The 13,514-nt window shown below is 41.8% G+C and overlaps 1 protein-coding gene across 2 annotated transcripts in view; it reads left to right on the forward strand.

Moving 5' to 3' along the window:
* Nucleotides 1-11,381, forward strand: part of SPOP (speckle type BTB/POZ protein) — a 28,538-nt gene extending 17,157 nt beyond the window's left edge. For both annotated transcript variants that reach the window (XM_068418647.1, XM_068418646.1), the window contains exons 4-10: nt 247-398; nt 490-617; nt 4,500-4,677; nt 5,243-5,298; nt 5,744-5,866; nt 9,238-9,380; nt 10,121-11,381. In XM_068418647.1, the coding sequence (XP_068274748.1) occupies nt 247-398; nt 490-617; nt 4,500-4,677; nt 5,243-5,298; nt 5,744-5,866; nt 9,238-9,380; nt 10,121-10,265 (925 nt within the window). In that variant the 3' untranslated portion in view covers nt 10,266-11,381. The remainder of the gene's footprint in view (nt 1-246; nt 399-489; nt 618-4,499; nt 4,678-5,242; nt 5,299-5,743; nt 5,867-9,237; nt 9,381-10,120) is intronic.
* Nucleotides 11,382-13,514: the final 2,133 nt, after the last annotated feature.

The raw sequence follows: 13,514 nt of genomic DNA on the forward strand, positions 1-13,514 counted from the left end.
TAATTAGTTTGCCTATAGTTACTGCCTGTATGTTATTATCTGTCTTGGAGATGTAGCATGAGGCTGACTGTAACACGCAGTTCCACTCTATTTAGCTATCATTTCCCTGTGGTTCAGTGGCTGTTAAACAGAACTTGTTTGCTGTATATTTTATTGTGAAAATTCCACAATGCCCTTTCTTTGAAAGCTCTGAATGACCTGCCAAAAACTGTTCCTGACATCTCATTCAGATGCCTGCTTCTACAGGTGTTTACGTGTGAACCCTAAAGGCTTGGATGAAGAAAGTAAAGATTATCTGTCCCTCTACCTGTTGCTGGTGAGCTGTCCAAAAAGTGAAGTTCGAGCAAAGTTCAAATTCTCCATCCTGAATGCGAAAGGAGAAGAAACAAAAGCAATGGGTGTGTAAAAACTCCTCCTGTCTCCTTGGGTCAGTTGTTTGTCTTTTGCGGTTTGATCAAGCGAGTTTGAAGCACCATATCTTTCTTTCAGAGAGCCAGCGAGCGTATCGATTTGTACAAGGCAAGGACTGGGGGTTCAAAAAATTTATTAGAAGAGACTTTCTTTTGGATGAGGCCAATGGACTTCTTCCAGATGACAAACTCACTCTCTTCTGTGAGGTAAGTCTTCCTGTGCAGCTGAAAGAATAACAGTTCCATTAGCTTCAGGTAGATGTGACCTTATTTTTCATCACTGCTTTTAAGGAGTCAGAGGTGTCAGGAAAAATACTGGATGTTTATATGGCACTTAGATTTTATTTTTGTGTGTGTCTGTGTGCATGTGCCTGTATGGCTGGTGGCTTTTTCTGTGTGTGATTCATCGCATTTCACTTCCATTTATTTTGTGTTACTTCATATTTGTCTTTCACCTGTGATGATGGTAGGAATTAAGCATGTTTGGTTATCATTTCACTTCTGATTTAGTATTATCATCCATCTGTTTGTCCTCCTTAATTTGAAACTCACTTGGGATAATAACCAGCACTAGCTCTGTAGTGGGAACTGGCCCACCTATTACTTGCCTACTGAATAAAGAAGAGTTTTCTTTTTTTTTCTTAAGTGTGTCTATACAGCCAACAAAAAGAAAAATTTAAGATAAATAAATTTTTAGTAACCTCAATTTTAGATGAACAATTTCAGTTCATTGTGTTTGTATTTTTCTAAAAAAAAAAAAAAATACTATTTCACTAATACTAATTCCAAAGATGCAGACAGTTATTTCTAAAACTAGATATTTAAGTTTAGAAACCTTAATGAGCAGATTTAAACTGTTTAATTTAGTGTCTTCAGAGCTTCTGCTGTCTTATTTCCATTGTCTTTTTAACTGCAAAATACCTCCTGTAGCTGTGATTTTTGCCAGAAGACAGGTAGAACAAGTTGTTCTCTTTTTGGATCTCCTGCAGGGTTTTTTATGGGAGTCTTTTCTTTTGCTGTGTTTTCTTTCAGGAGTGAAAGAAATGCTTCAAAGTTGTTCAACAGCTGTTTGGGGGTTTTTTTGTTTGTTTTTTTTTTTTTTTTCTTTGTAATTTTGTTTGGCAATCATAAACATGCACATATTTAAATTAATGAACATCTTCTAAACGATGTGTATTCGATTAGTAACGTAAATTATTACTGCCGTGGAGGGAGCCCTTCCTTTAACACTTGTAGCAATATGGGGGAAGAAGAGGACAGTGTCTTGGATCACACCTCTGTAGATCTGGCAATTACTCTTTTCTTCATGATAAAAAGAGCCAGAAGACTTAAAACTGTGGCGTGAAACCCAAAAATTAATGTCTGAGAAGGGAATTTGCAAGGTGCGATGTAGATAAACCTGAGATCCACCAGTAGTCTTGGCAACCAGAACTAATTCAAGTCAGTCCACTCTTTACTGAATTACTCTCTTAAAAAGCTTCAGCTCAGTGTTTTTGTTTGTTCGGGATAAAGAGAAAATTTTCTGCTGGCTTCACCTGGCCTTGATATCTTCTGTTTTCTCTTTCAGTTTGTTATATGGTTGAGCATGTAAGAAATCTTAAGTTTAGTGATATCAGAGGGGAAGGTTTTGCTGTCTGGAAACAGTTTGGCAAGAACTTTCAACAGCTTGGGTTTGGTTGTTTTTATTTTCTCCCCCCTCCTTTTTTTTTCCTTCCTTGAGCTTGTAAGTCTCTTAGCATGTAAACCCGGGTGCCATATGCTCTCCTGATGCTTCCCTGCTGGCCACAGGTGCCGAGTGATGCTGCTCACATCTGTACAGCAAGCGTGTTTTGTATGTACAAACTAAGGAGTTAGCAATACTGGATGTTGAGGTGCTTGTTATGTGGGGATGTGTTGGAATTTTCTGGAGACCAGAAGGTTGCTGAGTGTCTCTGCTGCACCTTCTCATCGCTTTATAAAGTTAAAAGGAAAAAGCCTTTTGCTCTCTGCTCATGTCCGGTGTTGAACACGGACAATGTCTTGCTGTAGATGCTTTTAAGGCAGAGAATGATGTTCCTCATCAAGCATTTCAAATCTGACCTCATTCAGCTGTCAGTTTGGGGATTTTTCGGCCTCTGTTTTGCAGGTGGGGTTGCATGTTCATATCCCAGCTGCTACTTTTTGCTGTTTAAATTATATTCCAACATCATAGGTAAATATAATTTTGGTAAGTCTCCAAAAAGAATGGTGTTCCTAAAGTTATAGTAATAGCTCTCTTCTGAGCTAGGTAGCATTGGTTCCCTTGCTAAGATGTTGAAAGTAAACAAAACCTTATCTGTTTTGACCTCTAAGGCTGGTCATCACTTGGAATCTACCAGTTTAAACTGATGTAAAAAGCCATGTAACAGATTTTCATGGCAGTAACTGACTTTCTTCCATATATGAAGAGGATTTGTTGATTTGAGACACAGTTCACAGGTCTTTTTTGGCTGGTCTGTAATCAGTATTGGACTCCAGCAAGGGATTTACATCTTCAAATTCCTTTTTAATGAATCTGATGAGTTTTCATCCATACTTGAGTCCATGGTGCTGGTCTAGATGTCACAGGGCAAAAAGATTTTGTAGCTGTCAAATGAATGACGAAGAATATTAGCTTCCTCACATTAGCTCTGGCTAATCATTAGTGCCCTTTGGCAAGCAGCATCTGGTATTTATTTGATTTTTGTGCTGTATAGTTTATACAATATGTGTCTGCTGTCAGAAACCCACTGGAGGTTTCTTGAGAGTTGGGGTATGTGGTGTCAGCAGTCTTTTTCCTTAGAAGATGCTTCTGTCATCTCTCTCGCTTCATAATTTACTTCTTTTACATAACTGTGAAGCTTCCTTTGCTGTCCATTGTTCTTCTTTGGCTATTGGTTATTAATAGAACTGAAATTTAACTTGGACTTGACAGCAAATCCAGGGAATAGTCTCACGTATGCTTCCCTGTCAATCGGCTTCTTCCTTTATTCTTTGTTACAGCAGGGCAGTATTAGTCACTCTGATCTTTTCTAATTGGAGTCTGCTGTAGAAGGCGTGTGATACACTGCGTGTTTAACAATAATGGTTCGGAGCTGAATAGGCTCTTAACGGTTCCCTTTGTGTAGGTTATTCATCAGCCAGTATGGCCACGTATGGTCCCTGCCTCACCGTGTCTGCTTTAGAACAGGGGACAAGGAATCTATCTGCCCTCCCCAAATCTTCCTAATTACTTGACATAAAGCTGCTTTTTTAAACTTACTGTTCAGGAGGGGTTTTGATTTTAGTTTATAATGTGATGGAAGCATTGGACTCTCTAAGAAATTTAGAACCAGAAGCAGCAAGATATGTGGGACACAGCCTCAGGCTTCGCCAGGGGAGGTTCAGGTTGGACATTAGGAAGAATTTCTTTTCAGCAAGGGTCATTAGCCACTGGAAGGGGCTGCCCAGGGAGGTGGTGGAGTCACCATCTCTGGAGGGGTTTAAGAAAAGACTGGACATGGTCTAGTTGACATGGTGGTGTCAGGGCAACGGTTGGACTCGATGATCCCAGAGGGCTCTTCTAACCTGGTTGATTCTGTGATTCTGTGGGGGAGGTCAGGCACTGCCCTTGCGTACATGTGTGGATGCAGTGCTCGGTTATAGAAGCTCTCTGTGTACTTCATTTTCATTTGTACTGCTGTCTGTATTGCGTTATTGATTGGGGAGGGTTTCAGGGTGTTGATAGAAGGAAAAAACTAGGTCAGGTTTAATGTCTGTAAAAGCAGAAAAATAAGGTTTTACTTCCTTAGGAAACCATCTAATAAAGTTATGATTAAATTGCATGAAAGTGCTGTTAATTTGGGGTCGAGAAGAAGATCTGCTGGTGTGATTTAGGACTTGGGAGAAGCAGAGAACAGGGCTAAGGCAAGGTTAGAAAGGATGCCTTAAAATGTAGACATTTTAAACCATACAGTGATTCTGCTTGAGACGTGTGGGTTTTGCTTTGCCTTTCCCTTCGCCTGCCCTGGAAATACCAAGTTCCTGTAGGGAGATTAGTTTTCCAGTGTGGGTTTTGAGGTTTGGGGTTGTTTGCTTTCTTTTCCCCTCCAGGTGAGCGTGGTACAGGACTCCGTCAATATCTCCGGCCAGAACACTATGAACATGGTGAAGGTACCAGAGTGCCGCTTGGCAGATGAGCTGGGAGGACTCTGGGAGAACTCGCGCTTCACGGACTGCTGTCTATGCGTCGCAGGCCAGGAGTTCCAGGCTCACAAAGCCATACTAGCAGGTCGGTGTTGAGTTGGATGGACCTTAGTGGGATAGGAAACAACAACATGATGGCAAGTGGGTTTTTTTGAGTTACTTCATCTTTAAAGGAGACTTCTGCAGCTCTTTTTAACTGCAGAGCTGTAGTACAAGACTGTTTTGTGAACTGTTACGAGTAGAGAAGAAATAGTGACTCCATTTTTAATTGCCTATCTCCTCCTATGGTGAGGATGGTAGGAGGACTCTTGGGTGGCTGTAGTGTACTACAATGTATTCCTAAAGCATTTGTAAGAAGTTACCACGTTCCCAGAGGAATACTTTCTTGTAAAGTCAAGAAACATACCACCCATGTACTCTTTAGCCTTGTTTTGAAAGGGCATAAGGAGTTCTCCCATATCCAGTTTGAAGCTACATCAGCCACATCACATTATGTCACAAGCTATACTTTAGCAGCTGTACTGAATTTGTCCCATCTACTGTAGGACTAATACAGGAAAAATTGTTGAGGTGTTGGCAGGCTACACTTAGCTCCTTCTGAAGAGTAAAAGAGCATCTCTAACTATGTCTTATTTTCCCCACTGCCGTAGCGCGTTCCCCAGTTTTCAGCGCCATGTTTGAGCATGAGATGGAAGAGAGCAAAAAGGTAAGTTCCTGAAGGAAGGAGAACTTCTCCAGCTAGGTGAATATCTCTCTAGTCAACTCTTAGTATCACTGGTCAGATAACTTTCTTAGGTAGTGTTTGTGACTGTTGTCACCTTTTAACTGTTTTTCTCACATTAGACGCAGGTCTCTGCTACAGCTGTCCTGAAGGGAGGACGAAAGGGATCAAGGAGGCAATTGTTACCTTTGTTACTCTTGGGGAAAGAGTCTGGGGTGGGATAGGGAGAAGTAGAGAATGTGAAATACAACTTAGAACTTTTCTTATTCCATCCACATCTTTTTCTTTTCTTTTTTCTTTTTTTGCAAGTAGTACACATTCTAAATAGTTTGTCTCTGTAGCAAATTTCTAAATACTAAAAGAGCTTGGGTAGAAGGAAGCCTTTAGCATCTGGTCAGCATCTTAATAAGCTTCATTTTTTCTGATACAGAATCGGGTTGAAATCAACGATGTGGAGCCTGAAGTTTTTAAGGAAATGATGTGCTTTATTTACACGGGAAAGGCGCCGAATCTTGACAAAATGGCTGATGACTTGCTGGCAGCTGCGGACAAGGTACAGTTGGGATTTATGGGTGTTCAGAGAACCAGGAATGACACGTGCCTTGCTTCACACAAAGCTCCTCAGAGATTGCTGCAGTAAGCTTCTCATGTGATCGTTGTGGTTGGGCAGTTTCTTTGAATTGCTTGTGGCTTACTGGTAAACCTGGATGTAGTGTAGGTATGTATAAGTTACCTATAGCTCTATAGATACATATCTTAACATGTATCAGTCCAGAATTTCTGTCTCTACTGCTCTTCTTTAAGCATTTTCTTAACATTTCAGAGGACAACTCTATTTACCGTAGTCTAGCATAAGAGCTGGGGGTGAGAAGATAATTTCAAGGTGGACCTGGCGATATTTTTTTAGTGTGACTATTACCAAATCTCAAAAGTAGTGTTCTGTCTTGGCGAACAGGGCCTGCTTCTCCTTCTGGTCTGGCTGGTATCAGCAGCTTCAAGAGATGCTCTAAAGTGATGGATAGGCAAGAGTGGGAAGGTCCTGTTGTTTATTTTCTTTTTGCAGTGGCAGTCCCTGCTGTTTATGGAGAGAAGGGGTGCACTGGAGAAAGCCCTGTTGCCTAACCTGTCTGTGGTTTTGCAGGGTGCTTGCCAGGAAAGTGTTGGGGATGGTCTGACTGGAAGGCTGCTGGTAGTCCCTGTGTAGCAGGAGCAGCAGTGTGGCCTTGCCAGCCAGCCAGCCGCTGCCTCCTTCCCTTTGCAGCACCAAGGACAGAAGAGAGTGCTCTGCTGGCCAGTGAGCCGTATTAACAAGAGAAAATGCGTAATATATAACAGAAATTTTATCTCCTTTTTCTTTTTTATCTTAAAAGTGAACTTAGTGCTGGTGAAAGATGCCAGTTTGACAGCACTGGAGACTAAAGTCCTGAATTTATCCATCAAACAGGTTCAGCACGGGTAGCAGCAGTGCAAGATTCTCCACACTGCCCTGCCGATGTGCCTCAGCTCTGACCTGGAGGGACCACCTCTGGGTGTGAGATTGTAGTTCAGTCTCCCTGCTTCTTCAGTCCTTGGATTCTCTTGTGGGTGCCAGTTAGGGTGGTGGATTTTAAGACGTGGATGCATGTAACCTTGTTCCACGCAACCACCCCATGGCCATCAAAGTCCCTGTCACTGCGGACCTGGGCTTCATCAAAAATGCTGATTTTAGAGGTGAAATGCTCCATATGCCATTATTAGGCCACTGCAACTAGAATTAAAATGGGAATAATGCAAGGAGATTCTTGGCCTGATTATAATCGTTGCCACATATTTTATTCAATATTTAAAGAGTATTGATTGAGAGCTCACATACCACCTTTAACTGAGACAAGTGTAAGTAAGAAGCAGTACATTAAGGACAGAGGAGGCTTTAACTTTGAGTTTCCTGGCTTTTAATGTAGGGTTTTTTTCCTTTTAAACTCATTGTGTGTCTTTTAAAAGCAGAAATAAAAAATCTTTCATGAAAGCACATAAAACATCTAATATTTACTCAAGAGACTGAAACAGCTTCTTCTGAGTTCCTCCTGTCTCTTGGGGAAAATATGTAATTAGACCAAAACCAAAACAAAGCACGTCTTCTCAGCCCAGGAGATACTATTTCAGCCTCTTGGGTAAGTATGCTATTAGGTAGGGTGTTTTTTTAAAGCATAATTAAGAAAGGGGGGAAGGGGAAATCTTGGTACCTGAGAGACCAGAACGGCTACTTTTGCCCTACTGTGTAATTAGAAGCTGAGCTATTTGTAGCGAAAATCGAAATAAAAACTGTACGTGCACGGAGGAGAATATTCCATTTACAAAAGGAATAATTTTAAGCTTCGTTTGCTGCATTTTAAGCTACTGACAGACAATAATATAAACGAATGGCTTACCCCTCATTTGAAACTGTTTTCGTTATTGATACAGATTAAGCAAATAAATTTGATTTGCCTTCTCAGATGTTCTGGTGGGAGAAAACTGTCCTGGTTATGAGTGCCATGCCTCAGTTGAAGTAATCATTACCGCCGAGTCTTAAGTGAAAAAATGTTTTTATAATCTAAAATTATTCATTTAAATTTAATCATAATGGGATGAAAATCTCAATCGGAATATAAAATCAATTTATAGTAATAGTGCTTATCATCTGGCAAGCGCTGCCGTCATCATGCAGATGAGCTGGTTACCAGCTCTCTGTTTGGGTTGACAGAGCAGTCCTTACACATCTGGTATCTTTGCCAAATGTGGTGTCACATATTGAAGAACTTGCCATGTCATCCCTAAGTTGTCCAAAAAAGCATTATAAACAGTATGAAGGATACTCTCAAATGCAGTTATCTCTCAGATAAAAGCAAATTAGCAGTCTTAAAGATATTTTTAGAAGTGTCACTCAATTTGAAGTCATAATATGAAGGAGACTTAATTGTGTTTAATCTTTAGGACAATTTATGTAGTGCTAATGTTATTACTCATATAGGAACTGCATTAGAATTGACTACTCTCCTAATCCCTGTGAAATGTAATCATGGGATCTAAACTATTCAGAAATATTGTTTGTTTCATCCAAAGAGCTGCAAACCCTGTAATCAGATCACACGTACCAGGATTTTCAGAAGTATCTCAGTCTCACAGTTCCCAGCTGTGATATTCTAACAGACTGTGAGGTTTGGGGTTCATTTCTTGGTAATGAGTGGCTTAAAGTTTTGTGAATATTGACCTTTCTGAAGTCTGCCTGAGACCACTGTGTTGCTTTTGAAAATCTTGGCTCTGTCTGCATGTTTCAATACTGACTGCAGTGCTGCAGAAAGCAGAGTGTGACATTTATTAGGCAGCATTCTTCCTCTAAGCATGTCCTTTGAATTTCTCAAACCATTGACATGGTCCAGTGGTGTGGATCTAAAAAATGTTGAAGCAAATGCACAATTGAAGGGTAGAAACTCTTAGATTGAGAACGTGAAGTTAGAGCAGAGCTTTTGCCGTTCACTGTTAGATAGGTCTTCCCACTGAACCCAGGTAATACTGTCATGCAGTAATAGTGAGAATAAAGATTTGGCTTTGGCATTCCGTGCCTTGAAGTAACTGAGATAGTAAGTACTACAGGTGACCTGCGATTCTCATTTCAAAGCATGAACACAGCACCAGTAAGCCTGTAACACAAGAAGGCTGGGATGAGAGTTATGGTCAATGTTTCCTCTCCATTGCTTTTCCTCAGGGTGGGCGCATCATCATTCTTCTTTTTTTTCACTGGTCACTACTTCTTTGAGTACAGTTCACATGCATATAGCAAAGCAGAGAGGTCTGTTCAGCATAATAGTTTGTTACTACAGAGTGAAGGAGCACAAGTAAGGCTTCACATCAGGCCTGATGAGGTGTTTTCTTCTTTGTAATTGTACTTTGGCTTGTATTTTGCAGTATGCTCTAGAACGTCTGAAGGTGATGTGTGAGGACGCACTCTGCAGTAACCTGTCTGTGGAAAACGCAGCTGAGATCCTCATTCTGGCTGACCTACATAGTGCTGATCAACTGAAAACTCAAGCAGTGGACTTCATTAACTAGTGAGTTTACTTTTGTTCCAAGATGCAACAAGTCAAGAGGAAGGTGTTGTTTATTATTCACAACTTGTGAACTGTCACGTACAAGGGAGATTCTCCTCCTTTTTTTTCTTTTTTTTAAGTCCTCCCATTGTGATCCTTCATTTGTCTGGCATCCCAGAAGTGGCACTGCGCTAAGGGCAGATGAGTCTTGTCCTGCTGGGACTGTGCAGAGTGTACAGCAGGACTGTCTCTGTGAGCTGTTCTGGATCTCTTCCTAAGATCACAAGAACTTTTAGGTAGTAGAATATCAGGTAGTCCCTGCTATTGAGGGAATATTTGCAACTCGTAATATAATAGACTTTTCAGTAGATGTAAAGTGACTACCAACTCCTTTGATGGCTGGAAACGTTTTTAGTCCTGTTTGTCACTTAATACAATCTTTCTCAGTGCTTCCTATATTGATTTAAAATACTTGTGTGCTGGCAGTCAGGGTAGATAAGGACTGTGTTCCTGCTGTCCTCCACCTGGGATCATGTATGTTTAAGCTTTTCATCCTGAAGTTGAAGGCCTGACCAGCATACAGTGGTGCCAGCAGAGCCAAAGCTTGCAACCTTTGCAGAAGAGACCTAACGTACATCCAGAGCGATCCTAAAACAGTACAGTAAAAATGTCAGGTTTCTCGGGCATGTGGAAAGAATCTATTTAGTTAATCCTTTTTATCCTCAGTTGATAACTTCAGATTTATTCTCTCTTATTTCTAGTCACGCTTCTGACGTCATGGAGACATCAGGCTGGAAGTCTATGGTAGTGTCTCATCCCCATTTGGTGGCTGAGGCATACCGCTCTTTGGCCTCTGCACAGTGTCCCTTTCTGGGACCCCCACGTAAGCGACTGAAGCAATCCTAAAGTCCTCTCCGTCACACCACCCCATGTTTTTCTGGAAGCAGCATCAGCCGTTGCTGCTGTAACCTTGACCACCAGGTAGACAGCGAAATCTGTGGAGCTTTTACTCTGTTGTTGGGGGGAAGAGACTGCTTCGTGACACCCAGACTTTTTAAAACAGCACCAAGTAACTTGGGGAGAGGGGGGAGGGTGGGCCTGGGGCTCTGGGGCTGTTCAACCTAACGAATCCCTGTCGCTGCATCGTCTGTGTGTTCCCTTCGACTTGGCTGAGTCAATTAAGTACAGGGTTTGGTTTAGGCACCGACCCAAGTCGCAATAACCCAGTAGTGGTACTGGGGAAAACAACGTCTGCATCTGGCAGCACAGAACACATCGTCAGATGCCTGGAGCAAGAGGACATTTTAGCTATGGAGAGCATTGAGGGATTAAAAAGAATTTTCGGTGAAATTCTGGAAAGGAAGTACCTGATGGGAGCTCCAGTAGTATTTATATCAAAAAAAAAAAAAAAGAGAATTTAAGTCCTTCCAGCTGAGCTAAAAACTGGACGTTGATGTAACTCCTTATTGCCATCCAGCAACAAGATCAGTTTCTCTGTTAGTAGCACTTGTATGTTAATTGCAAAAAAAAAAGAAAAAAAAAAGAAAAAAACCACCTTTTATAAAACGACAGGTTGAAGTGAAAGGGGACAGTGAAAGGCTGTGTGTTCTGGAGGGTGTGAATAGACTGAAGGCAGCCTTGGCAAGTCTGTATTGGTTTTGAAAGGACTAGAAAATCCTTGATCTGGAGCGTGCTGTCTGACAAGAACAACGGTTACTGTTTTTAGATATTGTGGGAAATGTTTTTGGCATTTTTCCCTGCTTTATTTCCCTCCTCCCCCTTTTTTTTAAAAAAAAAAAAGAAAAAAAAAAAGAAATTTTATTGTTAATGAACGCTGCGTCAAAAGTCCCTGTTCTGAGTTGCTAAATGATTCTTAACAAATGTTTGTACCTGACTTGCCGACTGTATAGGATCCAGTCCTGTTCCTTTCTATTAGTCACTCTTCTTACAGGGAAGAAGTTTCAAAATAGCTGGTAACTTTTTTTTTTTCTTTTTGAAAATATAAATAATTACTATTTTGTACTGTGTGGTATCTGTTGTCTTTTTTTCTGTTTCATTTTTAAGACTTGCACAGTTTAAAACTGGCTCCCAAAAGGTTCCATTTCAGTCTGCTGCCATGTACTGATGGAACCCCGATGGGGTTTATTAAGGAATGTTGCACACAAAACTGCAGTGCAAACCTGGGTTATTTCTCATAGCAGGGATTAACCAAAATCCTAGAGAGTGTTGGTTTTAGTAATAGCTGCGTGGTGCTGAACCACGGTCCTTCCTTTTACCTGCATCTGTTTAGATGTGGGAAGGGAGAACAGTATAAGCCGCCGTCTGTTTTATAACATTAAGGTGCGACGCAGGATGTCTGGGTAGGACAGACACCATCCATTTATGTCATCGTTAGCCCCAAATCTCCAGGGAGCTTAGATTGAAATACGCAGTGCCAGGGCGGTGGCAAATTGATCTGACCTTAAGATGGTCAGGTAGGGCACGTAATGGATTACAGAGAATAACTCCGTTTTGTCTAGAAAATAGATTAGATAGCTGTTGTCTCTGATTTTTCATTCTGCTGTCATACTTCCTCTCCCAGCCTCTTGTCCCTTGTGTGAAGGAGAATTCCGTTCGTACGCTCGCGTGTTTAATCTGGCTGCTGTCTATTTTTATCAAATGGTGACTCAGGAGAGGGTCCCTGCCCCTGTTTGTGTTCCCCCGCTGAGGCTCTCGTCGTAAACACACAACCGTCTGTATAGCCAAGCCTTCCTCTTACGTGGTTTGCAAATTCCCATATTACATCTATTGCTTGAGCGCCGCTAATTCCTTTTATATTGGATTTAGCGTGCGTTGCCTTTTAGGTAAGCAAAGCATTTAGTCATAACGAGATTCGCCCCATTACCCTGTCAGAGCTCAAACCCAGCGTTTCTAGCTTATAATTGCGTTCAGACGTGAAAAGTTCATTGCCGGGTAATTGCAGAAGTTGTCTGTGTGGCACAGAGATGTCTAATTACGCCGCAGTAAGTGCATTGTTTACTGAAATACTCCAACCTGAACGAGACCTTTTGTCCTTGTCACATTAGTGACCAACTGTTTGAGGAGTGCCCCTGGCTCAGCCTTGCCCTGGGAAGCAGACATGCCTAGAAGAAAGTAAACGGGTGTTCACATCGCCTGTGCTCAGCCTTTTTCGGGGAGGTATTTACAGGAAAGTGATGCAGATCTGACAGCTGCCTTCCTCGGAGGATGGGGAGATACCTGCAGGAAAATAATCTGCTCTGGGGCTTGTCTGTCGCAGCCCTGCGGAGCCAGGTGCAGTTGCAGAATATGCTGTCATGGAAGGTCTGAAATGAGATCCGCAAAGGAGGCGACTTGATTGTTCCAGTTGCAGGTGAATTCGTGATTTATTTGTCAACTTCGCTTTTTTTTGTTGTTTGTTTTTTATTGTAAATGATACAGCTGAAGCCATCTGGTTATAACAACATCAGAGCTAGAGCATACTGTTCATAAACCTCCCACTGACATCCTCCCCTCCCCAGCTCTGAAATGTAATTCAAGTTAACTCGCAATCTGTGGCATGTGGCGTTACTGCGGAGATGTCCATGCCAGTTGAACAGTTGGAGATTTGAATTCCACAAGGAGATGGCATATTTATCAAAACAATATTTCAGAGAGACATTTTTACCGGGTCTTCTGAACTGCAACATAGCTACCGCAGGTCTGGATTCAGAATTTAGGTTGGACCCTGCGCTCGGGCTTTTAATTCCTTCTCTTCCCCCACCTCGAGGGTGTTAGAGAGATTTCATGTGCGCAGTCTTTCATGTGCTTCCTTCTCCCCATTATCTCCTTGCTCCTGCTTCCTCCGCTCGCTTTGGTGCTGACCTGAGAGGGTTGCAGCCTTCATCTGGGTGTGGGGAGGAGAGACTGGAAGGAGAAATGCCTCAATGAATCCCCTGACCTCCTCCGGCAGCGGTAGGATGTACGTGTGCCCTACGCCCAGAAGCAGTCAGCTCTCTCTGAGGATCCCAACACCAAATATTTTTTACTGGCCAAAAGATTTCTTTCTGCCTGCCCCTTGGGCTTTGTTATTACAGACTCAGATTCTATTGAGGTGTTTTTCTTATTGTGTGAGTTTTTCCAGATGAAAGGAAACAGCTTGTCTGCTTATGAGCAGAA

Source organism: Nyctibius grandis, chromosome 26, assembly GCF_013368605.1.
Source record: "Nyctibius grandis isolate bNycGra1 chromosome 26, bNycGra1.pri, whole genome shotgun sequence".
Classification (NCBI taxonomy): Eukaryota; Metazoa; Chordata; class Aves; order Nyctibiiformes; family Nyctibiidae; genus Nyctibius; species Nyctibius grandis.